Raw genomic sequence first — 27,488 nt, forward strand, 5'->3', positions numbered from 1 at the left:
CTGGCTGTACATGACTTGTTTCCAACACACTCCACAAAAGCTGATGCCTGCAGTCGTGTGTGGTACTGAAAACAGAGGCAAGGACATAATTTCCCAGAGCTGCCTCCAGACATTATCCTTATTTTTGATCCATGAGACAGCTGGAACCAATGTAATAGGCCCTTGAGTAGGAGAAAAGCTGCTTACAATCATTAAAGCAGTGGAGGACATATATTCAAAGGAGCCCCCACAAAAAAGACAGTGTTAAACTAAAGCTTACAGTTTTGCCTATGCCCTTGTATGGCAGAGTCTCAGGCTCTGGAAAGAAGACAAGGGAGAGCAAAAGCACCTGGGGTCATCAGAGCTTGGTGGGGAGTATCTCACTCCAGGCACCTTGCAGAGGCAGTGAGTGACCCCATGCCCAGCCACAGAATTCTTGCCAGTTGTTTGGTACCTCTGCCTAACTGCAAACTCATTTTAAGAGCGTGTCTGGACTGCTGCCAGAGCATTCAGCCCCTCACAGAATCGTGCTATCTCTGCAGGCCTGTCAGCAAAGCCCTTCTAGGAGGGTGGATCCCAGTGGAGCTGCAGGTGAGGCACCTGGGCAGCCCCTTGTGCCCGTGTGACAAGCAGGGCGCTGCAAGGAGCTGGATGGCAGCACTGGCTCCCTGCTCACAGCCCTGATGGGGCTCACATTGCTGAGGGAGGACAGGAACTGATGAGCTGCAGGGGCTTCCCACAGCCTTCCAAGACAAGAGGTGACTGGGGATGTGGATTATGGCGTTGGTGCTATAGAAAAATATTCATTAATGATTAAAAATCATTAAACCTACTGAACTCATGAGGCTATGATAATGTAAAGAAGCAGCAAAAAAGCCATCTCTTCCAAAAGATCTGTTTTTACCACCTTGTAAAACTCGGGGGTTTCAACTGTGAGCACTTTGAAGGAGTCAGTAAAATACAGTTAGTTAATAGTCACAGTGAATATCTGCTGTTTAGATCAATGCTCAGCTTCTCCAGTCATCTGTCAGGATTACTCTGATCCCACAAATCCCCATGCCTTTGCTGCAGGGCAGCAGCCCTGTGGAAGAAAGGCTGAATGATCTCTATCCTTTTTTGTTTAGGGCTACCATACAGATTTACCATGCTCGGTGAGTTTGATACACGATACTCCCACTGCCTGTGCTGGAAACAGCAGTGGAGTTCACCTGCTCAGCTGTAGCTGCAAAGGAGAAGTGTGTCAGCCTCCCAGCCATCCTGACAACTGCCTGTTTTCTTTTTCTGCCCAATTTGGAACTGACCATCCAAGCTCTTGTGTAAACACTGAAATCTGGGTCAATCAACCTGATGTATGACAACAGAGTGTAACATCTGCCCAGAGCTGTAACTGATCTGCACAACTGTCTGCAGAGTATTGGTCTCTCTGCTCCTACTCTGCCTCACCACCATTTCAGCCCTTTGGCCATGGGTCACCCATCATCTCCTTGCACAACACAGAAGACATCCACTCGCTCACCAACCATACATGTGAAATAGTAGGAAATCAAGTAAAATTGTAGGGAGAAAAAGAGTCTTTGAGAAGGAGACAATGTCAAACCTTTGCCACAGTGACATATGACTCAACCTGATTTTAGCAAAGACACTGTTTTTCCATCATACTTTATATGTAAAAATATAGATTTTGAGTTACTGCATATACACAGATGAAAGAGGGAAGGAGCTTTATGAAAGGACACAAACCTGCTTGACAGCAGAAGCTATTCCTATATTTACACAGATAAATGTACAAATAAAAGACCCAAACTTCTGGTCATCTTCCTCTCCTCAATATTTATTATCCTCTACCTAGAAAGATAATTTCCATTATCCCATTCCCGGAATATCTGAGTTAATGTCTCCAGCTTTTTTATGATTCCACATACTTTGTATACAATACAGAGACACTGTTTGCTGAACTAATCTGATAGCTTCAAACAATTAGCTACATCAGGATTTCTTCGTAGCAAATCAATAGCTTTGGCTCAGTCAGATATAAGCTTTAGCATGCTGACACGCCTCTCAAAATAAATCACAAAAAATGGCAAGTGGCTGTTACAGTAAGCTGCTTAAAAATAAATTACAGTTGCCATACCATGTAGCCCTTTGATTCTGATTTAGTTTATCCTTTACCCTTTCAGTATATTCTCCCAAAACAGAATGAGACAGACATGCTCCAGTTAGTCTTTGGTAAGCTGTAATTACTTGAGAAACTCCTTTGAAGTTGCTACTTATCAATGTGAGGAAGATTGGAAAAGTCCAGCCCAGCCCTAAGGTAAACAAGCCTAAAAAAAAAAAAAAGGGGCACATATAATAGAAAAAGAAAAAGCTAATAGAACAGAATGCTCATTACAATATGTGCTTTATGCAATTTGTATTGCATAACAAGTCCAGGTCAGTTTTGCTAGACATATAAACTTTCACTGTGATACATGCAAGAAAGAAAGCAGTATAATACAGACAAGGGCCAACTCTAGGTAAAATCTGTGTTTTCTGAATTTAGAGTGTGTAAAATCTTTTATATTTTCATGAGTTTGTCCAAATACTGCATTTCCTCTTTTAAGAAAAAAACTCTGGGATCAAGTTCAATAAGGCTCCAGAAACTGTGTGACACTAAAAAAAAAAATTAAAAATTTCTGTGATTTCACAATTATCTTTGAAGAGAAGTCACTCACCCCTAAAATGAAGCAGAAGCCCTGGTGACAATGGCAGATTTGTGTACCACATGTGATGCCAAGTGAGCATCAAGTGAGCAGCAGAGGTTAAGACAATTGGTTATAATTAATCCAGTTATCACTGCTTAAAATGTTACTGCTGATTTGTGTGTCCTCATGCCTGACAATTTTCATTTTTTGACTGAGGCAACTGCAAAGGTAGCATATTAACTTTTACCTGTTTTCGTTACATTAAACATTTATAAAGAAATACAAACACACTTCACAAGTTATCTCATGACTATGTTTTGAATAAAATTATTGTAATGCCCCTCATTTAATGTTTTCAAGCAGGTATTTGCAAATACATTATCAGTTGAAAGCCACATTTACCCAGTGCTGCTAGGTGTTTTGTTGGCAAATTCAATCCTTTTGTGCCAAGCAGTCCAAGAAAAATGATTACTTTTTCCTGTGGTGATTTTATGTAAAGATTTTATAAGGTTTTGAAAGGAATTGCAGGAAGTCTGGAAATTTTTCTCCTTAGCCATAAGCTGCTTCTGTGCACACTTCAGAAGAGCTGAGTTATCAGCGTGACTGGGTGTTGCACAGGGGTCAGCCTCTGCCTCTGCAGAGTCAGCTGTGTGCACTGAAAGTGTCTCTAAACATGCACGAAAAATTGCTGTGTGTGGACCAGAGAGTAAAACTGAGGCTAAGCTTGCATTAAAAACATTCACAATAAGGACAAGCTGCTCGCTTTTCCCGAATGAGCTATCACTGTTGCACGGCCCATACAGAGAGGAGACGCAGCTCAAGGACTGACAAAACATTCTTTTTTTTAAAACATTTTATCTCTTTTTATTTGTTTGTCCTGATGGTTTGCTACAGGCAAAGGAGGTATTCAGAAATGGAACTGCACGATACAAACACAGGCAGCAAACTAAGCTGGCGGCATGAAAGGTGTATCTGAGAACACAGAGTTGACAGAGTCAGAGTCAGATTTTGTTCGAGTAGTTTTTAAGATACTCTCTGTAATGACACTGTCATTGGGGAACAGTTTTACTTTCCCGTTCTGACTCTGTTTTGGTTCGTGCACGGGTTCCAGGAAAACCACCCGTTTACCAGTGCTAGCCTTCTTCTCGTCGGCCGGCAGCTCTTGCGGCAGTGCGGAATTCAGTATGGACGGGTGGGCACTGCTTTGGTTCAGCTTCCTCTTCTTCTTTTTTGCCTTACATTGACACGGGCAGGGGGTCAGATAGAGATACAGCAGCACTAAAATAATACTGGCCACACAGGCAGCAAGGGTGGTAAAAGCTGTATTAAATGCTTCGTGAGCGTGGGACCTGTTCACTGTGAAATTGCTAACATTTATTCTGACCTCTATGGTTTCATTTAATAGTCTTTTCTTATTTATTGCAATGCAGGAATACAGCCCTGAGTTCTCTAGCTGGGCATCTGTTATCTCCAGGCTGCCATTAGGAAACACCTTGAAGTTATCGGTGTCCCTGTCTGGCTCCAGCAATCTATTGTCTGGACTAACCCAAACAAACTGTGTGCCCGTATCGCTGATTCTGCTGTCACAGTGTACAATCAGCCTGTCACCAACCTGGGCATCATGAATAAACCCAAAGGCTTGGAAAGAGCTGTTGACAGTACTTTCAGAGCAATTCATAACGCTGTCGTGCAGTAAAGGCAGTTTATTATGATCTCTTGGGTCTGACTGCAACAAACAGCTGTATTCATTTTTGAAGTCCACGACTGAGCTGAAATGCCTTTGATACCAGAAGACTAGCATGGAGTACAGGACACAGTCACAATAGAACGGGTTGCCATGAAGATAAATTCCACTAAGTTGTTTGGCTGGCACTGAACTCAGGCGCTGAACAGGCATCGTCTGGATGTGATTAAAGGAAATGTCCAGCAACACAAGGTCAGTCAGTTTATGTTTTCCAACATATAAGTCCAGTGGGAAATGCGTGACCAAGTTGTAGCTTAGGTACAGTTTCTGTAATTTGTACAATCCTCCAAAGGCTAAAGACTCGATCTGTGTTATTTGATTGTTGTAGAGCAGGAGAACCTCCAACTCCTTTAGCTCCTGAAACACAGGGCTGCCCAGTGTTTTCAGGCTGTTGGACGATAAGTCTAGATACTTCAGATTTGGAGTTGTGGAAAAGCTTCCAGTGCTAATGCTGCTAATGCTATTATGATTGACTATTAAAGTGTTCAGTTTCTCAGACAGCACTGGGACCCATTCAGGCTCCAAAATCCCAATTCTGTTATAACTCAGATCCAGCCTTTTCATACATTTATAAAGATTTCCTGGCACTCGAGTGAGGTTCTTATTAGTGCAGCTCACGATATCACTGGCACAGATGCAGGCTGCTGGACACATCCCCGGGGCACTGCCACAAACACTCACGGTGAAGACCAAGAGGCATGCGAGTCCTTTGCAGTTCGCTTTAAAAACTCCAAGTCGAGTAGGAAGTGTCCACCAGTTTAAAGACATTGTCACTGTCTTTTAGTTGTCTCCCAGTGCTCCTCGCCACAGATTACTTGTGCAGTTAGCTTTGCACTCGCTGCTGTCAAAAGAGGGACACAGAGGTACAGCATGTTAACATTTACTATTCATACTCGGCATGATTTCTGATGCCTTTTGAAAAATACAAGGAATTAATCCTTAGGGCTTCATACAATTAATGGTATAATCTAGTTCTAAGGTGATGTAAACTTAACATTGTTTTGTGTAAACATGAAATTCTGCATTCATGTGTCAATATATATACTTTAGATACAGTATTTGTTGTCTTCAAAAAGAATGCAACTGTTCTTCAGTCTTCAACAAAGTAATGCAATTTCTGACAGTTCATTAAAAAAAAATGGAAATGTTCCTCTGTGGAGCATGACTTGGCAATGGCAACTCCTACCTGTTTCCAAACCAACACAGACAGAATTCCCAGCAGAAGAAAGAAAAAGCCTCATCCTAAAATGTTGTTTTTCTTGTCAAGTGGGAAGCAGTTATAACATGCTTTTCTTTATAATCAGAAAATGTCACATATTTTCAAGCAAAGGATTTTCTCACCCTCTCTAGCTTTAAATGTCATATGAATTTCTTTCCTTTTTTTTTCCTTTTAATTTAGTAACCTATGGTTCAGGTAGCAACAGCCTATTTTTAAAGTTATTAAAGTTGTTTAATAACAATATTTTGTATTCCGCTTCTTCTACCTTTGCCAATATAAGTAATGAGGAAGAAATCTACCAAGTGCTTACCTCAGGCATAAGTTTTGGGACCATTTAGTAAGGATGAGTCAGCTCTTTCTCAAAACATAGTAAGGAAAAAAATATTTTGCTCATATGCAGATAGAAAAACCCCAACAATACTCTTTTCTGAGAATATTTTAGAGTCAGTATTGTTTGAAACAGGGATGCAAGATTTGGCACAGTAGGTATTCTGTGCTAAGGGATATGCTTTTCACCATCTTCTGAGAAAATGTAGACATACATAGCAAAGGAATAAACATTTCTGTTGATTCTTGCTCTCCCTGGTACCTGTTTAGAGTTTTTCAGTACATTCACAGGTGAGTTTGTCTGCATTGATTATTGTCACCCCTTCAGAGTTCAGATGTGGTATTCAGCCCCCACATTATTATCCTCAAACTCATTTCTCCATCTCACCCACATGTTGGAGCAGTATCTGAGCAGGGCAAACCCTGCAATGTCTGCTCTGTGCTGCTGATAGTGGCTGTGGCCAGGAGCCTGTGGACAGTGGGATAAGGAGAAAGAAGCAGCCTCAGATGGAAAGGAGGAGACTAAAAGAAGAAATTGTATACTCTGATGATGCAAGACAGATGAAGAAAAGATGAGCCTTGAGGGCAAAAAAATTAAAATCAAGACCTACATGGTGGAGGGCAGCAGGGCAGAGGGACAGTGAAGGAAGGGAAGAGAGAGAAGGGTAAGAAACTCAAAGGGAAGGAGAAGCAAAACCTGGGGAGGTGGATTCTAGTGGAACATCATCACTGTCACTAAAGAAACTGAGGAGGAGGTAGTCTGAGGATGCAGAAATCAGTTAAGGCATATGAGATTGGAAAAGCAGATGAGAAGGGTCTAAAGGGAAAGAAGAGTCTAAGCAGAAGACAAACAAGAGTTTCAGGAGGTAAACCTTAGAGCATAGCTCTCCAGAGAATTTACATCTGCTACTTAAGAACCTAAGACTACCAATGCAATTAATTAATATATGAAAAAAAGAAAAAAAAAATTCACTCCTCCTCAGTTCTTTATTCCCCTCTTCTGTAACCTCTGCCAATCTGTCAGGCTGCTGTCTTCAGCTGACAATCTACTCCTCAGTCAAATGGTAGAAGATGTGCTATGAAACTAAAGAGCTGAACTTTCTAATGAAGTTAGAAAGAAGAAATATGAAGGCATCAAAGGAGAATGGGACATGAGCATAGGAGAATGGGACATTTCACTTTTTACAAGAACTTATATATTGGCTTTGTTTGCATTCCAAAAAAAAGAAAAACATTAAGAGAATTTCAAGACTGCCAAGTAAAATGTTCAAAACTGAAGTGTCAGAATTACATTTTTCTTTCCATTTTAGAATTTATATATAGTCCTTGGTTACAGGATTGTTCAGTTTTCCCCCAAACCTTTCCTGACACTGTGCACCGGTTCTGAGGAAGGATAGGGAAAAGAATGGGTGATTACATCAAGAGCTTGATAAATCCTTATCCCTCAGAACTGCAGCTGCCCTAGCCTTTGCCACAAAATTCCTGTGAGATCAGGCAAACTATGTGAGCTGGTGACTATTACAAAATAATGAGCATATTACAGCCACTAGCTTGGCATTTATAAAATATGGAACTTCTGCATGTTAAATTTGGGAAGGACTGATATGAGGAAGTCCTGAGGTGAGACTAAAAATGCTGTGACTCTATCTGGCACTTCTGATTGCACAGGGATTCCTTGTTTATACAAGGGATACACTAACATGATTTTAGCTATAGAAATATTGGAAAAATAAATTGATTGGTTTGAATTAAAGTTCAATGTGAGGATTCATAAATTCTTCGAGGCTTTTAAAGTCTCCTGAAGCCTCTAACTGCATGGGGTTTTCAATGGAAAGTTAGGAAACCAGAGGAGCATTTTTTAACCAGTCCTAAGCTTCTTACTTAGTTGTTTTTACTAGTTAGGTAGTCTATAGCAACAATCAATAGATACAAGTTCTTCTAGAAGGTGAGACTTATGAAGCATTAGAGAAACTGCCATCAAAAATAATTACATACCACGGTGTAAATTTGTGTGGTATATAGACATAAGGCACAATGAAAAAACCCTAGCAGATGAAAAAGCTATTTAGCAATTGCTCATTTAGTTAGTCTACTGTATGAAGCAAGGCATCTGAAAACTACCATAAAGCAACACACCTGAAGACTGGATTATAAAGAACCCACAAAACAGGAGATGAACACATGCTGCAAAGGTTGCCTTTCCCACTAACATGTGAAAGCCTGACTCAGCAAGCTGTGCAGCCTAATTTTTAATGTAACTGCACTCACTCGCAACAAGTGAATGGCACTTGAAAAAATCATCTCCCATGCTGAAAATAATTGTGATCCTGGAGATACTCTGAGTGGGATGTACTAGATCAATGCTCAGGTTTGTAAGGGTTACCAAATTTAGTACACTAGATAACCTTGCATGTTTGCTTCTGTCCATGGCTACAATTATCTCATCAGAAACTCCAAGCTAGTCTGCAACAAAAGCCCACGGGAAAACACAGATCAGTCACTGGTGTATATCAGCATAATACCTTTTAGTTCTAAGGAGCAAAAACAGTTTGCAAGGGCTAAAAACTGGACTGTCCATTTTCAAAGCTCACTGGAGTTGCAAAATGAAAACTGTTTCAGATAACTTGTCTTGTCTGTGTGGGCAAATCCAAACTATAGACATCCTAAACATACCACAGAACACACAAGAATATTTAGAGAGTACTCTGATTAGCAGAAGCCTTCCTTTCCATGCCCAACACCCAGAGTAGTGACTACATTCCCAACAGGTTCTTTGCTCTTTTGGAGAGTAGGACTGTTGAGCTGCAACCCGCTCTTCAACCTGTGTTTCCCATGTCTATTGCACAAATTATCCAGCATGTTCTGCAAAGCCAAGCATGTTCAACATAAATATTTACAGAGTATGTGATCATTTGAACTTACTCAAAATGTCTGCATAACCATTTCTGGGTTGTAATGTGTTAAGTGACAAGAAGAACAAAGCCTACAATAAGCCCTATATTAAAAAACCTAGCATTTTGTTTCATCCTAGTAACACTACTTCAGGTCTTAGAGAAGACTTATTTTACACATTTCAATATTGCATATTTTCTCAAGAGAGATACTGCTATTGAATACTATCAGCTAATGTGTGCCAACAGACTTTCACCAATACTTCTGAATGAGCTGGGTAGATACCTTTTCTGATTTATAGTAAAGTGAAGGACACGGTTGGGAGTTTTGTTCTTGAATTCCGTTCAAAGAAATAATTTCTTTGTGACATTAAAGTGCAATATTTTAAGTTCAGTGCCAAAACCACATTACTCCCTGAGATGATTCATCTGAACAGTAATGGTGCACATGCTTCTTAACTGGTCAAGAAGAAAGGCGGGACATATCCTGCTATCATAGGGAAAATCCTCTGTGGTCAGAAACAGCAAAATTGACTACAACCAATCACATTCAAGAGAAGCTAAGGATTCAGTTCTTGTTTTGAACTTTTTAATGTGTTTATTCCTGTTTTCTGTTTATTTCTGAGGGGGGTGATTGTTGTTTTGTTTTTAAAAGTAATGAGCACTTAGACCCGCTTATGGAAAAGAGGACTGCCGGGCAACATACAGTCTCACCATCAGTTATCACTTGAAGATCAACTAATGTCCTAAACACTCCTTCTCCTTTTTCTGGGCTCGCTCAGCAATGTGACATTAATAATATCTACAGCCGTTTTCTTATCCTCAATAAACCTTTAGGCTTATTGTTGTTTCTCCACTGGAATCTGTGCATCAAACTACCTCTCCCAGTTCATTTGAGACCTTGCTAAAAAATTCTTATGTGGCACATCTCTTAATTTAGGCAGTGAATTGGACTGGAGATCACAATTCACCTGAATGATATTTTGCAAACACTACTACTAGTCTTTTCACTGTTAAGAAAATTGGATTGGTAGATGTTATTCTTACTGTAAAGCATTTTCCTGTACATTGGTGATGCAAACAGCCCCACATCTGGCTGGGACTTTCTGCACAGTGAAAATGCAAGTATTTGCACTGAACCCTGCTGCCTGCTGTACTGCTGCAGGAATAGTGTTGAGCCTCTAGAGAGATCAAGCACTTGAAAACATTAAAGCCCTCCGTTCATCCTTCAGAAGGTTCACACATTTTCTACATCCCCTACCTCCTTCCCTTGCACCACATCTCCTGTGACTGTCTTCTCTTGAGTCTTGCCCCAGTCTCAGCAGCCCACAAGACATTAACACATCCCTGCACCTCTCACTGACTTCTGATGTTCACAAAAGTGCTCTCACCCTACACCAGTCTACATATCAGATGAATTAGGGCTGTACTAGTCAAATATAACAATACATTAAATTAAAAAAAAAAAAGATGGCTCAGGGGTTCGTTTCACCACAACCCTATTTTTTTTTTTCTGGCATGACATTTGACAAAGGTTCCTCATGAACTCAGAAGCAAAAGTGATTTCTAGAATGGGGTTTTATTAAATTATAACAACAACATTATACAAGTATAATTATTCATGCTTTTAGTCCCAACTTTATGAATCCTGTTCAAGTACATGATACAGCCATTAATTACATATAGACTAATGGCATCTTATGCAATTAGTATTTTAGAAAGTTACATTTTTAAGGAAGGTCTGCATAAATTCGCATGCCTTGCGTGTGTGTGATACTGTCAGAGGAAATATTTAGCCACCTCACCTCAGTCTCCAGGCTCTACTCTGCCTTTATCACTCCTGAGTGGAAAAGGCACTCTGCATCCAATCTTCCTGACAGCTGTGCTCAGCATCTCTGACTCAACAGATACAGATTACCCAAACATCGTAATCCGTGAGATTTAGTGACATGATGGATTGAACAGCAAAGACTGTTGGTGAGCTACATCTGGGAGGCATCTTGATACACTGGACTAAATCCCTGAACTGGGCTACACTGTGCTTGGTGCAGGACCTAACAGTGATGAAAAAAACAGCTTTACATCATATTTGCAGCAAGCTGATCCTGAGATCAGCGAGGCAAATGGAGTGCTCCCTCCAGCCAGCATCTGGCCAGACCTCAATCGTGCTGAATTAGAGATTAATTTGTCCTAGTAACCTTAGCCAGATAAAACGATCATCTCTCACTAATCCCTCACTAAAGATTGAAATTCCTTGAAGAGAGATTTTTTCTTAAAACATGATAACTCTATTGTCTTAAAGAAAACTGAGACACAGAAGAACAACTGGGTGACATACAACAGAGCCTCAGTTGGACTAATCAACAGTCTCTTTACAGCAGTACCAGCTATGTAAGTCAACATCTCTGCACCTCTTATCCCTCTGAGAGAGTACAAAGGAAATATGCATCAGTGAAACGACAAATTCATCCCTTTTTTTTCACGTTACTTTGTAAATCAAGCTGCAACCAAGCTTCAACCTTGCAAATTACTTCAGTTGCTAAGGAGATCAGCAAATAATTAAGAAAAAATGCAATGATAAGTAGCAGTGCCTATTACAGTACAGGTAACCACTTTCCAAGCAATGTCAGATCTTACCAAAGTTTAGTTGCCCAGCGAAGGATCCTCACCGCCCCCAAAAATTTATTAGAGGGCTAAACTTCACAGAAACCCCTTGGGTACGATTTGGGGGGGGGGCGGTTTGTTTCCTGCCGGTCTCACGGCGGGGACTGTCCGCTGCAGCCCCAGATTCCTACCGGGAGTCGGAGGAGGGCGAAGTTTCGGAGAGCCCAGCGACCGAACAGGCTAAACCGGCACCGGACCGGGGGCACCCACAACCATTCCGAGGGGTCTCTGACCGATATCCCCGGGCAGGAGCGGCCACGGCCGCCGTTCCGTGGCGGAGGCAGGGACCGGCTCTCCCCCGCCCGCTGCCGGGCTGCGCTCGCCTCCGGCGGCGCCTCTCAGCCCCGACTCCTGCCCCTCCGGACCCTGACCCCCGTCATACCCCGGCTACCGGGGGGACGTCTACTCCGCCACCCCGCCGGGCAGCGTTACCTGGAGCTTCCGATGGCCGCTTCATGTCCGGGGAGCGCGATGCCGGCCCCGCCGCCGCCTGCAGCCCCTGCCCCGCATGCCGCGCTCCGCCGGGCTCCGGGGGAAGTTGCGGGACGCCGGGAGCGCGGCAGCGGCTCCGCTGCGCTCCCCCGCGGACGCAGGCAGCGCTGGCCCGCTGTCCCCGGGAATGGAGCCGAGGCCCGGAGCCCGGCACCGGCGGCGGGTGAGCAGGGAAGGCGAGAGACTCCCAGGCACAGCGGCGACACGGCGGGTTTTTATCCCCTCCTGCCTACGCCCTCCCGGTCTCCCCAGCCGCGCGGCACCCGACCCGACTCCGCGCCGCTCGCCCCGACGCCTTCCCGGGCGCTTCCGCGGCAGCGGGACGGAGCCGTCGGTGCCCCGGGGGAGGAGCGCCCCGGCTGCCCCCGCCCCGCCCCTCGCCGCCCGGGGCTGCCGCCGCTCCGCCCCGCTCCGGCCCCGCTCCTCGCCCGCCGCAGCCCCCGCCGACAGCGGCGAGGCTCCGCCGCCCGGGTGGGCTCGGCCCCTGCGCTGCAGCCAGCACAGCCTCCCGCAGCTCCTCGCCGCCCGCGGGGGGGCAGAGAGCCCGGGGAAGCCCCTTCTTCTGGGGGGGCGCAGCCCAAGACACGGCTGCTCGTCAAAAATGCACCGAAACTCCCCGTGTGCGGAGATGGAACCGCGGGGTGTTCCCAAAGTGGTGTGCTAGCTCCTAGAAATCGTCCTCCCCTTAATTAAATGGTCAAGCTCCATGGAAGCTCCGTATTAAACTAGGCTTTGATCAGAGCAGTGGAGTCTATCAAATGATAAAAGGCATTATCTAAAATTAATTGCCATGTAGGGGGATTCTCTTGACCATGGAATCTGTGGGAGAACTGCTGCAAATCCAATTGAGAAGTGTGACCAGATCATGAAGAGGCTAAAGCTGAAGATGAAAGTCAAAGAACACGTTTACTTCTGTTTCACACCGATTTTAACCTCCCCCGGCCAAGTTACTCACGACATCTCCATCATAATTCAGAGTACCCTACATTTAGAGACTGAAACTGAACACGGGCTACTTTAGCAAATAACAGACATTGTGGATTTATTGTCATTCAGACATACAGTTTATAGAACATATAATATAGCGCATATAATATGCACTTGCATATTAAAGCAGCTGCAAATCACACTTTTCTTTTAAGGGCACGTAGCAAAGTGGTTTTTAATATGACGGTTTGTGGCTATATATAAAGCTAAAAGGTTCCTTGTCCTAGAATTCACCCTACAGGCAAACTAAAATTCTTTACTGTGTTACAAGTTATATGTTAAAGATCTAATTCAATATAGATCAAAGCCTGGTAAGATATAGATGATACAGCTATTGTTTTAAAAGACTTTTGGAGCACTACCTTATCATAAAAATTTAGCTTTTTATTCATTGTTCTTATTTTGTGCTCAATTTCTATGCTGTTAGGCTATACACCACTGAAGTAATTTTAATCTTGAGGTTATCGATTGAACACTGATTTGCTTCAGACTCTCCACTGGAATATTCATTTGTTTAAAGAAGTATGTTGTCTTCATTTATGCTAAACCATTAAACTTTCCTGATGACCTTGATACTACAAAATACTGGGTGAAATTTAAGTTGATCACATTACCAATACAGTCTGAGGAAGAAGGTAATCACTTTTGTTGTCTTCCTTCCCCTGTTTTCAAAACTGAGAATGTTGAGCCTGAGTTCTTCCTAAAGACTTACGGAATGAAAATTCCTTATGTGTTACCATATGGAGCAGCTGTCCATTTGTGAGTTTTGTGCACACTTTAATTGAGGTAAACTGGTTTTAAAATACTAATGATTTTTATTGCAGCTTGTTCATACCTCAGTAAATGTGGAGGACTGGTAGGTGCAAAGTGACAGTACTGCTTGTAGCTAAGTTATTTAGATTCCAGCCATGAGATCTGGACATAGGAATAATTGCTGTGGGGAAGGCAGGATCCAGATCAAAGTGAAGTGCAATACTTAAGGCAATTAGAATTTTGATTTTCAATTTTATTTTTTCTCATTAATGCTGTCTGGAATACGCTTTTTATATTGGAGATCTCAGGGCCCAGATGCTCAAAAAATTGATGGGAGTTGTGATCATCCTTTCATGAGTTGCTCAGCTTACAGAGAAGTCATCTGCCAGTAAGCAGACATTGCAGAGAAATCATGATCAGGGGATGCATTGAACAACCTGAAAGGAGTTCAGAACCACAGGATTCTTGTAAGTCTAAAGGAGTTCAGAACCACAGGATTCTTGTAAGTCTAAAGGAGTTCAGAACCACAGGATTCTTGTAAGTCTGGAAAGAGCTGGTTGTAAGCCCAGCAATTCTTTTTTCTACTGCATGCTGACAAATTTTAACGTGGCATGATACAATCTAATTTATTGTGCTATTTCACAACATAAAGGTGCTTTTGTCACTAGTTACATACTAAATTAAAAGGAAGATTGCCTTTTAAAATCTAATTTGGATGAGAACAATTGGTATTTGTCTTTCCTCTACCAAATAGCACTGATGTGAAAACAGTACCTCTCCAAAATCTTTGTTGATCAAACATGGGCGCAAGCTGTGTGAAGCTGACAGTACATTAATTAGGATGTGAAACTTCTCTTTTGATAATCTGTACAAATGTAAGGTTTCTAGCATCACCAGTAGAGCTTCTTATTGCAGAGAATTGCTGATAGCTGTCTGCTCCTTCCATTCCATCAGAAATGTGCCTGTGTTTCCCTGCCCCTGCACTGAACTGTCTATTAGAGTGGAAGCTTTTCAGTGCTTGTTTTCACATCCTGTGCAGTGCCAGACAGACTGATGGGGCTTGATACGATCTTTTAATAACAATATTTACCACGTGATCTTGAAAACCCCCACAAATACAGAAATGCCTCTAGTATCTTCAATATTAAGTTTCTTTATTAAAACCACAAATTTATTACAGTTGAAATTGATCATTAAAAGACTTTCAAAAGCCATTTGGCTAGAGGGAGTTTACAATACCTTCATGAACAAGCAGTGTAACTACTAGGCTAGAGGGGTACTGAAAGAAAGGAATATCCTCCTCCTCTACTCTTGCACTCTGCTTCTGGCAAGGGCATGATTTTTCCACCATAGTGCTCATGCAGGAATAAGGATTGCCAGCCTCCATTTAAGTCCAATCTGGGGTTTAGGGTACTTCAGTGAGCTGAAAGAAGTGGCCTGCAGTCCCTCGGCATGAACTCTGAGCCCCCAGAAGAAGGCAGGGATGCCAGTTGCACAAGGATTTAAACACAGATTTGTGAGTACCTGAAGGGAGTCATCTTCCCCCAGCTGGCACAAATATTTTCACCAAAATCCACACCAAACAGTTGGACAACAGCTCATGGGCCAACCCTTTAGCAGCAAACACGAGGGCCATGGATCCTGTCTGGACTTCACTGTGAGACACAAGCAAACATGCTTGGTCCTGTCAAGGCTCTGACACTTTTGGCATGCCCTGGAGCAGAAAATGTCCTCTGCCCTGTCTGTGTGACTCTGGGAATTCTGCAATGCCTCAGCGGATGGAGAGAGCAAAAAGCAGGTCTGGCAGGTATGGCTGTGGCAGACAAGTGTTTTAAGGCTCTTATCAGCTGATAACAGAAAACTGTCACTTGAAAGTTGCACTTGCTCTTAGGATAGTTTATAGGGTCTGGCTGAGATGGAGTTAATTTTCCTCAGAGCAGCCCTCACAGTGCTGGTCTTTGCTTTGGTAGCTGGAAAGGGGTTGATAAGACACCCGTGCTTTGGCTACAGCTGAGCAGTGCTGGCACAGCATCAGCCTTGTCTCTCAACATCTCCCTGCTCCATGATAGGATAGGCTGGGGGTGGGCAAGATCCTGGGAGGGGACAAAACTAGGCCAACTGACTCAACTGGAGGGATATTCCATACCATATGGTGTCAGCTCAGGTGTAAAAGCTATTAAAAGGAGGAGGAAGGGGGGACTTTCATTATTTACAGTGTTTTCTTTCCTGAGCAACTGCTACATATGCTGCAACCCTGCTTCCTGGGCAGTGGCCTGACATCACTTGCTGGTGGGAAGTAGAGAATAAAATTATTTTTTTTTTCTCTTTGTTCATGTGCATGCAAACTTTCACTTTTGTTTTACTAAATTGCCTTGTATCAGCCTATGAGTCATTTTCAATCTTATTTTCTCACCCTGTTCAGTTGGGAAGAGGGGAAGGGGGAGTGATCGAGTGGGTACCATGGTGGGTACCTGTCATCCAGCCAAGGTGAAGCCTCCAAAAATGATGATGATAAGGTTGAGTTCCTATGGGTAGGGATCAGGGGAAAGCTACTAAGGCAGACATCCTGGTGGGAGTCTGTCACAGACCATGACATCAGGATGAAGAGGTGAATAAACTATTCTCTAAGCTGCTGGCTGACACTTCATCAGCCCTTGTTCTTCTGGGAGACTTTAACCTGCCTGATGTCTGCTGGAAGCTCAACATAGTGGAGAGGAGGCAGTCTAGGAAATTCCTGGAGTGTTTGGAAGGAAAGTTCCTGACTTGGGTCACCACAACCCCGTGTAATGCTACATCCTGGGACAGAGTGATGGGAAAGTGGCCCAGTGAAAAAGAACCTGGGGGTGCTGCTAACAGTGGCTGAACATGAGCCAGCGTGTGACCAGGTGGCCAAGAAGGCCAATGGTATCCTGGCTTGCAACAGAAATAGTGTGGCCAGCAGGACCAGGGCAGTGATTGCCCCTCTAAACTTGGCATTGGTGAGGCCACACCTCAAATCCTGTGTCCAGTTTTGAGCCCCTCCCTTCAAGAATAACACACAGGTGCTGGAATGAGTTCAGAGAAGGGCAGTGAAGCTGGTGAAGGGTCTAGAGAGTAAATTATATGAAGAGTGGCTGAAGAAACTGGGGTTGTTTAGCGTGGAAGAAAGGAGGCTCTATAACCACATGAAAGGAGGTTGTAGCCAGGTGAGGGCTCATTCCAGGCAGCCAGTGACAGGATGAGAGGACATGGCCTCAAGCTGCACCAGTGGAAGCTTAGGACATAAGGAATAATTTCTTCCCTGAAAGAGGAAGAAAGGGAGGGAGTGGAGTTGCCAGCCTTAGAAGTGTTCAAGAAACTGGAGATGGCACTTAGTGCTATAGTTTAGTTGTCATGGTGGTGTTGGGTGAAAGGTTGGACTCAATGATTTTTGAGGTCTTTTCCAGCCTTAATTATTCCATGATTCCTTTTGGCTCTGCTTTCCAACTAGTCTGAAGCTGAGAACAACTGAGACCCTGAGAACAACTCGTCTGTTCTACCAGGACACTACTCACCAGGCTGCTCACTCTCCAAGGAATCAGACCCTTTTCTTCTTTTCTCTTCTTTGTCTTCTTCTTTTTTTATTTTCTTTTTTTTTTTCCTGCTGAAAAGCTCCTTTTTTACTCCCACATGGCATGAATGCTATTTATTATACTAAGGACAAAGAAAATGAGTCTTTAGACCAGTGTGGGGATATGAGAAGATTGTGCTCACTCCATACCTGCACAAGTGGTTCCTCACTCTCCATACTTAGGCATTCAGAACAGACTTTTCTTCCTGTCACTCAGACATATTCTGTTGCTCCCTGTTTTCACTTTCATAGCTCTGCAGATCTAGGGGGGAAGTTTGAAGACACTACCTGCCCACCAGTGCCATCTTTTCTCATTCTATCCTCAGAATTGCAATCAGCTGGCAAATACTGTTGAAAAGGGAGTAAGAATGGCTAATGTTAAGTTGAGCTTCTCATTAGGAGTGTGTCTATTTCAGAACAAAATCTTAATACTACTTTTATTTGTTGATATAGCCCTGACTTCTGGCCCTTTCTATGTTCAAATGCCTCTTTATTACTCAAAATATTGGTTCCTCAGTTTGGCAGATTTGCTGTTACTTGCAGTCCTCCCTGATGTCTTTGTTTTGCCAAGGATTTCATAAGACCAAAGATGGTAAAGATATCATCAGATACATCTTAAATATCTCTGTTTATCAAATTGATTTACTTTACTTGCTGTGTGCTGGCACCATGAAGTTTGTGTATAACTTACTGAACCTGCAGTTTATGTCCTGGATAATTTCTAAAACATTGAAAGAGCTTCAACTGAGATATTCTCCATCCAAAGGTGTGTTTCATACATTGAATAAAAAAAGAAATGAATAGTCTCAGATTTCTTATTTTCAGATAGATTTGCTCTTGAAATCAAAGTTTGAAAAAATGTAGGTGTCAGCAGCTTTGTGTGCCTTGTGGATTTTTAGGGTCTGTAAGTCTTTGAATTTGTAGATCTCAAAAACACCCAAAGACTTTGTTAAGCAGTATTCAAATCTTCCTTGCATATTTATATGCAAGGAAGGCATTGTTAAGCACTAGAAGATAATTTATTTTCATTTTCTGTTCCATAGGCAGAACTTGAGAAAATGTTACAAATTAACAGTAAGTTATTGGTTCACTGAATTGAGCCTTTAAATATAAGGACGTTTGGGAGAGTAATTTGTCATGGCCTTGAGCAGTCTATTTTAAAGCAGTGTAGTAGCTTTTCTATGATAACAGGTAACTTAACCTTTAAAATGCAGTTCTTCATGCAAATAAACCTGGGTAATGGACTTTAAAAGGAGATTTTGCATGCCCACAGGCATTATTATTTCTTGGAACTCTGTGTCTCTCTCATATATCCAAAATAAAGCAGGAAATCTTTTTAGAACCCCAGATTCATTTTGCATTATAATGGAATGTAGTGATGTCCTACAATAACTGTAAAATATTGTCTAAAGAGAAAACGTGCGAGTGGATTTTCTAATGAAACATGGTTACTACCCCACAATAATATAGAAACTATTTGTGAATACTCTAGATTTGCAATCTCAGTCATGAGGTAAAGGAAGATGGACAACCTCACTCTTGCCTTTAATTGCTCATGGATACAGCACTCGAGTGGCTGTATTTGTCAGGAGTTATAGTTCAAACCCATTTTGTGCCTATGCAGCACTGGTAGGAGATGGAGAAGGTTCTTGAAGTATCTTATATTGAGTGTGTGACTCATTTAATTGGCTCCTACGTCCTGCTCCCCCTCATACTTTTCATGGTGCTTTTCTGCACATTTTCTGTCTCATTCCAAGACTCCACATGCTGAATATGGCAGACCATGAGTGGTCAGTTGTAAACATCACTGGAATTACAGAGTGGGAGAAAGCACAGGAGGTGGTGCATTGCATAGGAATAAAAAAAAAAAAGAAGAAAAGCATAAAAGCAATTTAAAAGTCCACCTGGAAGATCAGTACAGCCTTCCTCTGCATCTCCTTCTCCCCAAGGTGTGAGCTGTAGACCTCCATTCTGAGATCAGTGTGTGGAACTTCAGATCACTGTGGCACAGGGTTCTCCAGGCTGACACAAAGACACCAGATCTGGTACATCAGTGCTGTGTGTTTGCTCAGGGGCTGTGTGGGGGTGTAGCTACAGCTCTGAAAAAGACAGGCAAGTTTCTGACACAAGTTCCTTCAGAAGGGAGTTAAAGATCTGTAACTCCTTATGACAATGAGTTATGGCTGCAAGTCAACAGACATACCTTTTAGGAGATGCAGAACCAATGTTTAATTTTTACATTTTATAAATAAAGAAACCAAATCTCCTAACCGTTATGACACCTTTCCCCAGCCTGTGTCTTGTTTAAATCAGATATTTTACCACTTGCTTTTAACAAGTGGCTGACAAAGAACATGGGAAAACTAAGCAGGAAAGAAATAAAATTGTATATTACTTTGGTGAACAATGCTTGCTTTGCAACGGGTTTTATGATCCATAGTAATCCAAGGTAAAACTGCTCTGTTCTTCCTTCAATAACAGCAGGGATGAGCACAACCATCCATTATTAGTTACTTTTGGGAAAAAAGGATTTAAAGAAAAATCTGTTCAGAACTGTCACTAAGATCCTGGACATTAAGTCAGCTTCTGTGCTTATTTCTGTAGGCAATATATCATCTGAAAATAAAAGGACACATTCCCCTTATTCATAACCAAGCATCTTGAAAGCAGCAAGGTGACTGTAAGGGTAGAATTTTGTTTGTGTGCAGACTCATGTTCATTATGCTGCTTATTCTTTTTGTTACAACCATAAGCCAGCACAGTCCACTGCAGTAGCTCCCTAATGTATTTCCATATGCATCTCCATAATGACCAGGTACTGCCTTCTTGTGTGTGGTGCCTGAGGGAATGCTGGGGTCACCCCTCACATGGAGCATGCTTCTGACCCACCCCACATTTTGCAGAGGACTTTTATCTTCTTTCAGTTTCAGGACAGAAATGATTGCAGTGTTGTTCCATGCAGTTTGCTCTGAAGTAAACTTGTGTTTGTAGAAATTAGAATTCCCTGTCCTGCTGTCTCAGTCTTGCTTGTGTCTTGTGCAGAGATGGAAGTCAGAATCAGCATCTGTTTTAGGCTAAGTTCATGGTAAGGGGTACCTGAGAGTCCCCTTTAAACCCTGATATTTATAAGAAGGGAAATACTGATTTAAAAAACAATGTATTTTGTTTTGGTTTTTTTTTTAAATTTGGCTATGTTTTGAGGCATATGATCTGACCAAAGTTGAGACCTAATTATGGCTTTGATTGTATCCCAGTTTCAAAATAGCAGTTAATTCTGCTATATAAATGAATACATTTTTATTGAGAGCAAACTCAAGAACATATTCTGCATTCTTGTCAGTGTACTCAGCTGAAGTTGTGGTCTTTTCTAGTAGGGACTCATTTCTAAAACACCTGGATGGCTGATAGCATCTGAGCACTTGGGTTTTGAAAAATGGAAAACTGAGAAAAAGTAATATATTCAGAATAATCAGAAAATATTTCAAGACAGCTTAAATTTGAACCTCAAATGTATCTGAAAACAAACTGACAGGTCTAGAACTTGAGACTGATTTTAAGGTTGGGAAAAGAGTATTTTGAAAAATGATTACCCAACAAATAAAGGAGACAATCATCTTTTTATTTGTAGGAAAATCCCCATTATGCTGGAATAAGAAGCTTCCACAAACCATGACTTTAGTCACCACCTCCAGTTACATTAAGTAAAGCATACATGTTTGGGAGCATGAGAGAGCCTATGGTAGAGACTTACCCTCTCTGGCTCCCTGTTTATTTCTATTCTCATTTCAGTGTTCTGAAAAAGCAAATATTTATTGCAAATCCTGATACAAAAAAACTTTTTTTTTTTTTAAATCTTTGCATTTTCACTTGATTACAAACTCCTATTGAAGATTTTCATGTGAATAGAGCATCTGCTGGGTATCCTGTCCAGATGGAATCTCCAGTAAAGCTGAAAAGCTCACGCTCATTTGCTTGGTTCTTCTTTCCACTGTCAGAGCATTTGCTTGTTACTTCTCCTTTATTCAATGATTATTTTTATGAAGCTTGTTGGTCTAACATTATGTCTGAGACTTTTGTTACTCTGTAAGTTTGGCTGAAACTTGAAGTCCCTGGGGAGACAGACAGCTAGAGCGACAGACAGTCTGTCTGCACAAGGCTCATTTCCTTGAGACACCATGTTGGAAAGAAAGCAGCTGAGATGGGAATACAGTGCCCAGTCCCTGAAGAAGGAGAAGTGGGAGATGCTGTGCATTGGCTCTGCCATTAGTGCCTTTAAGAGTGGGGGACTGCAGTCAGCTTTGTTAATGGTTATGTACATATGGTATAATAGATTTCAGAGGGTGCTTTCACTTAATAGCCACTATAGCCTCATTTATGGCTGACTTAATTGATAAGAGACTGAACAGAATCATGTTGGTAGGTATTGCTGAAGTTAAAATTGAGTAATTCTGGTAAATGACACTTTAGAGTCTTCTGACCTGCTCAATTCAAAAAGCTTTAAATATGTAGGAGAGAAAGGACATCCCTCCATTTATAATTTATTCAGGTAAATTCATCCCCTTATCAGTTCCTTGAACTGTTCTTACTTTTCCCTCTCTTGGGCTATATTTTTTGTTAATAAGAATTTTCAGATCTACCAGAAATTTAAAATACAAAATCTGAGGCTAAGATCATCATGGCATCCAAATTACTTTGGGTTTTTTTTTTTTTTTTTCGTTGGTTGTTTTTTTGTTTTTTGTTTTGCCCAGGACATACTCATCTCTATCATTCTTGTCAGTAAGTAACCAGAAAGAAGAGATTTATAAAGCAGATGTCAGAATGTCAGATCTGCCTTCAGCTGATTTTCTATAAGTTTATTACTGCATGAACTACTGTGTTCAAGGATGTAGAAAAAAAGCCCAGAGTTTTATTTACATTAGTAAATAAAATATTTCAAATGTGAAGCCTACACTCCAAGCACTGAAAAAAAAATTCAATTCTAACCTTTGGAAGGAATTCTACTCTTTTGCCACAAGAACCAATCTGTTTTTATCAGACAAAGCCTTAATCATTTGATAATAAAAAATATTTTACTATAATAATAATAATAAAATAATAAAATAATAATAAATAATTATAATAAGAATAAAAATAATAAAAATAATTATTGTGCCCTTACAAATGACTGTGGCTATTTTCCATTAGCCATCTGACTGCTTGAAGTTTGAAAAACAACACATGGTGAGGTAAAATATCTACCATGCTTTAACCAACCGTGTCTGCTTTTCTCTTCTGGTAAGTTCCTGGGTTTTTTTTTTTGGCTACAGAGAACATCTGCTTTTAATGAACACAAATAAGTCAATAAAATTCATATGTACATTATGATGAGGTTTCCTTCCCTTTCTGTGTAAATATGATTAGCATTTTGAACTCCAGATACCTTCTTTGGAGTTTAAATATAGCTCCTTGTTTTTTGGCATCAATACAATAATAAAGATTATACGCATTGGAAGAAGCTGCAAGGAGTTAACAATTTGTGAACCTTCTGTGGTTATTCTTGGCCTCACATAAATACATTAATACATTTCTCTCTGCATTTCCTAGAACTAATTTCTGTATTCATGCTTGTGTCCAGAAGGATCTTTCAAATGTCAGTGTGAGTGGAGACAATGGTAAGATTAAGACCCAATTAGGAATCTGAGTCTGTTTTCTGTCCTAGTTCCTTTTTGGTAAGTTTTGAGAGTCAGGGTTTTTTTAATATTAGAACAACTTTGTTTTCTTCATCTTTGGCCATTGCTGCCTATTTCAACTTGAACAGTCTGTACCCACACAGGTTCTTTTATTTTTTTGTTGTTTAGGGGTTTTCTGATGTGACACGTAGCTTGCACCCAGCCAAACATCAAAGCATGTTCTCAGACAGCATGCATGAATCATTTTACTGAGATATCAGGTCATCTGTGCTCTTTATTCCTTTTTTTAATTAGTGCCCTCAGTAGCTGCAGGATTATTTAATCTTTGTATTACCACAGATCTTTGGGCTGGGAAAGTGGGAAGATGTAGCCAGTACTCATCCTGTTTTCCAGCCTTGCCTATTCACCTGTGGTGGTGAGATCCAGCAGGCGTCTGCTTCTCTCACATTTTTCTGAGCTCTGCCATAACTGTGGAGAAATAGTTCAGTTGTTTTTGAAGGAAATAGAAGTTCATATGTTAGACAAAAAAAGTCTGGTATATTTGTCAAAACTCAGCTAACATCACCTGAGCCAAGCCACTGCTTTTGGGACATGGCATTTCCATTCAGAGCTTTTATTTAGCTGAAGACATAACAAAATTTTATTTTAGCCAGACTTGATTTTAGGTTTAACTTGGACTGACAGTACATGGCTAACTTGAAATTAGAGATAAGGTATGTCATCATGTAAGTTTATGCTCTAGTTTGTTGGTTTGTAATTACAATTTTTAAGAGATGACCAAGGGATTAATTTTGTGGCAGCACCTTTTTTTGTTGAGATAACTGAGTAATTCCCACTATAGGTTTCAGGTTTTGGTTGCTTCTAGCCTTGTAAATATTTCACAGTTGGAGCAAAAATATCCCATACTGTCTCAGATTGTGCTTGATTAGGAAGTGTCAGCATTCAGACATTTCTGAAATGCTCTGAAATATGTCTAGGGGAAAAAGGAAAAATGAACAACCAGTGTTTCCTGTGTTAACATTCATAATGTATTTTCCCCTAGCATCTCATTTTGCAGGAATTTGTGAGCAAGTAGTCAATTTGTAAATCTTTGAATAATTATGTTTTGCACATTAATACACAACATACCTTTAAAGATTCTGCCTGGCACTGCAAATGCCCTAGGCTAGGAGAAAAAACCTGTTTTTTGGTCTTGAACCTGACATCTAAACTGGGAGTGCATTTCTTTTTTTTTTTTAAGGATCACTTCTGGGGACAGAACAGCTAGGAGAAGGCAGTAGGGAAGAGGAATGCTTAGAGGTGGGTATGAGAGAAAAAAGGTAATGGAAAAGAAGAGTAGGCAATAGGTTAACTGCACAGAGAAAACGTATGAACTAAACTCTAAACTTTAAACTCTACTAACACCCAAGTTTTATCCAAAAATCAGGTAATCACAGAGGAGTTTTAGATGGGAAGGAACTGTTGGAGATCATCTGGTCCAGCCTCCCTGCTAAAAGTCAATCCAGCTGTGAAGTCAGATCAGGTTTCTAGGGTCTTGCCTGGTTCCAGCCTCTCTGAGTAACCGTCTCCCATATCCCACTTCAGCTTGGCCAAGCTGAGACAACTTTGAGCCTCTTTCCCAGGCAGATAAAACTGACAAGCTGTCTCCTGAGTGGGAAACCTCTGAATCACTCAACGCTGCCTAGGAACATTGGGTAAAATTGTTGATTTCAGTGTAAATATTGGCAGTGGATGGCAGTTTTTTGTGAGCTTTCTGACAGTGATTTTCTGTGAGAGTTGTATAAAATGAGGTGTACAGGTAGCCTGCAGCATCTGTCTGGAGTTACAGAGATCTCTGCTGTATTTCCCTCATTTTTGCTGCATCCAGAAATGTACTTTTTCCTCTGTCTTCTGTCCTTTTCCCCAGTTTACCTGTTTCTAATCTAATGGGAAGGAGATCTTACTGGAAACTAAGCTTTTTTTCAGCTAAGCCTGTCTCTGCATGAGCCACCACCTGCTCTGAATGGACACCCCACTCAGCCTGAAGATTTAACTTGGCAGAACTCAAGTTTCTCAGGGAAATAAACTTTACAATTTATCCTGATATCTACCCCAGCACATCACGTAATACAGTTAGTTAGGTAGGATTTTTTAAGAGCATTCCAAAGAGGAAAGAAAAAAAAAAGGGAAAAAGCAAGTTTTGTCCCTATCCCTGTTATACAAAGTAATTAACAATGTTTGAAAATTTAGAACAATATTTTGATTAACAGTAATGGCTTGTTTTAAACTTGTATGTCTAAGCTTTCTAGGTTAAAAAAAAAGTGCATATGTCTTGCATCCAAAAATAATTTCAATTTACAAGTATGGACAATGTTTATGTCAGCAACAGATTTGGTCATGGCAGTATAGCATCTGGCATGTGGGATCAGCATCACAGTCAGCTGTTGTATTGGAATAGCAGCCTTGGTTTTTATTTGTGGTTTTTGCCTTTTTTCCCATTTATCTACAAATGGAGAAAAAGAAGTGAGGAAAAAAACCCCGCTGTTAGGCTTCTCTTTGAAGGTGTAAGGTGGTGGATACATAATTCCTTATGTGGGTTTCATTAACACAGAATCTTTCTGCAGTTTTCCAAGGCTATAAAGCCTATTCAGTCATTCTGCCTGTGTATCTGTGTATCTCTGTTCCAGGGGAACAAAGTTTTACTCTATTGTTTGGTGTTAATAACATTTTCTCAGATGAACAGACCTTTTGTTATTAGGTTACTTAAATATAGTTCCTATTGCAGCTGAGTAAGGGAGCCTTCCCTGGGAAAAAACCTGCAAATTGCCTGCTCTGTTTGGCCTGGTGCTGGCCAGACACCTGGTGAATGCTGCTCAGCAGCTCAGCACAGCACAGCTGGGAACCAGCCCAAACACTGGGCTTGGAGGGTGGGCACAGTGAGGGGTTGTGGGGGCAGGTGGGGGACACTGACAGGCAGAAGAAGTTCATCACATCCAGAGAAGCAGGAGCCATCACAACCAGGGGAAAGGCAGCACTGCAAGATCCATAAGCTTAAAAGCCTCCTGAATTCCTTCGTTGAAAGGACTTGATACTTTTTAACTTAAAAGTGATATATCAAATTTAAGGCATGGTGATGCTTTGTAGTAAGCTATCCATTGTGATTAAATACAGGCTCATGTTCTTCTGAACTCTGAAATCAGATCTGAAGCTTTGCTGGACTTCTATGGACACACAGTTATGCTTTTAGTGAGTTTGTGTTTGACCCGGGACCAGTACACTCATTCCAAGCTGATTAGTATGCTCTGTGCTCTAATTGTTTCTCTAATACACTTAATTCACAATGATATTTATATGCTACATTAGTACTTAAAACCTAAAACTCCTTTTTGTCAGTAGTAAAAAAAACATGTAAGACTGAGTGACTGATAGAAAATTTCTGGTGGTGAAATAATTGTTATTAAATAGCATCAGATTGTATGTTTTCATTTTGAAGTCCTTTTCTTAAAGATCTGATAGTTCTCCAGCAAACCTTCAGAAGACTTATGCAAAGCCAGGAAAGTCCCTTTGGAGTCCTGCAAGGTTCAGGTCAAGCAGAAGGATCTACCCTCCCCGTGGGCAACAGGTAATTTTTCAAGGTAAAGACACTCTCAGGGGCAACTACTCCTGGGGAAGAGAAAAAGGGTGTTGAAAGATGAAGTGAAAAAACTTGAGCACTCTTGACTGGAGAAGTGGCCTCAACTCTTCAAAGAGTCCAGTCATAAAGAAAGTACTGCAAAAGAATTGTTTTTGTGACAAACTTGCTTGTGGGCATTTAGAGGACAGAGTGCTTTGTATGGTGATTTGTGCCAGACATCTTGGGACCATTCAGTGTAGTTTTGGACCTCTTCCAGCATTTTGAGATGAAAGGATGAGGAATGAATTGATCTTTCAATTTTTCTTAAATGTGGTTGGATTTGCATTGCTCTGTATTTGTTCCTTTCTATTGTTAGTTGAAGAGCAGTTCATAGTGATGCTCATCTCATTTATCAATGTTTATGCATGGATTTGAAAAATATTTGTGAAGGTGGGTCCTATGACTACTTCAGGTTCACAGATTTAATACTTCAGGAACAGAAATGGATAATGACAGACATTCTAAATAACATCAATTAAATGGAAAAACTGGATGTATATTTGTTTGTTGCCTTTTCCCATGCCATTTTCCACAGAGATTTGTCTAACGGTTGCTTCTATTTTGATGTGGGAGCTATAAGTTCTAAAGGGGTTTTAGAACCATGAACACATGGTTTCTTCATGGAAAGAGTAGTCAGCTCTTTCCTTGAAGGTTAATAAAGTGAGCTAATTATATTTACTTCTATTAGGAGGTGAAGACTTTAGAAAATGAAGGCTGATTATGGAAAAACCGTAATACCATCTCCTTCCTGAGTAGGTTTTGCTGTGGTGTCTCTGTTCTGGAGTGAAATGAGTATTTAACTAAATTAAATGAGCTTTGCACTGAAATGAAAACAACAGGC

At 41.2% G+C, this 27,488-nt stretch overlaps 1 protein-coding gene across 2 annotated transcripts; it reads right to left on the reverse strand.

Moving 5' to 3' along the window:
- Positions 1-3,536: 3,536 nt before the first annotated feature.
- AMIGO2 (adhesion molecule with Ig like domain 2) lies at positions 3,537-12,315 on the reverse strand. Of its 2 annotated transcripts, none has more exons than XM_084206097.1 (2): positions 11,938-12,315; positions 3,537-5,242 (listed from the first exon to the last, which is right to left on the reverse strand). In XM_084206097.1, exon 2 carries the CDS (start codon positions 5,170-5,172, stop codon positions 3,607-3,609), a length of 1,566 nt encoding a protein of 521 aa, XP_084062223.1. In that variant the 5' UTR covers positions 5,173-5,242; positions 11,938-12,315; the 3' UTR covers positions 3,537-3,606. The 2 variants fall into 2 exon arrangements, with proteins under 2 accessions (XP_084062223.1, XP_084062222.1); XM_084206096.1 differs by having other exon boundaries at positions 3,537-5,245; positions 11,938-12,314.
- Positions 12,316-27,488: the final 15,173 nt, after the last annotated feature.

This window comes from Fringilla coelebs, assembly GCF_963513975.1.
Source record: "Fringilla coelebs genome assembly, chromosome: 5".
NCBI lineage: Eukaryota > Metazoa > Chordata > Aves > Passeriformes > Fringillidae > Fringilla > Fringilla coelebs.

Coding starts and splice junctions, on each gene's coding strand:
- AMIGO2 (XM_084206097.1), bottom strand. CDS start 5,172: ATGTCTTTAAACTGGTGGACACTTCCTACTCGACTTGGAGTTTTTAAA.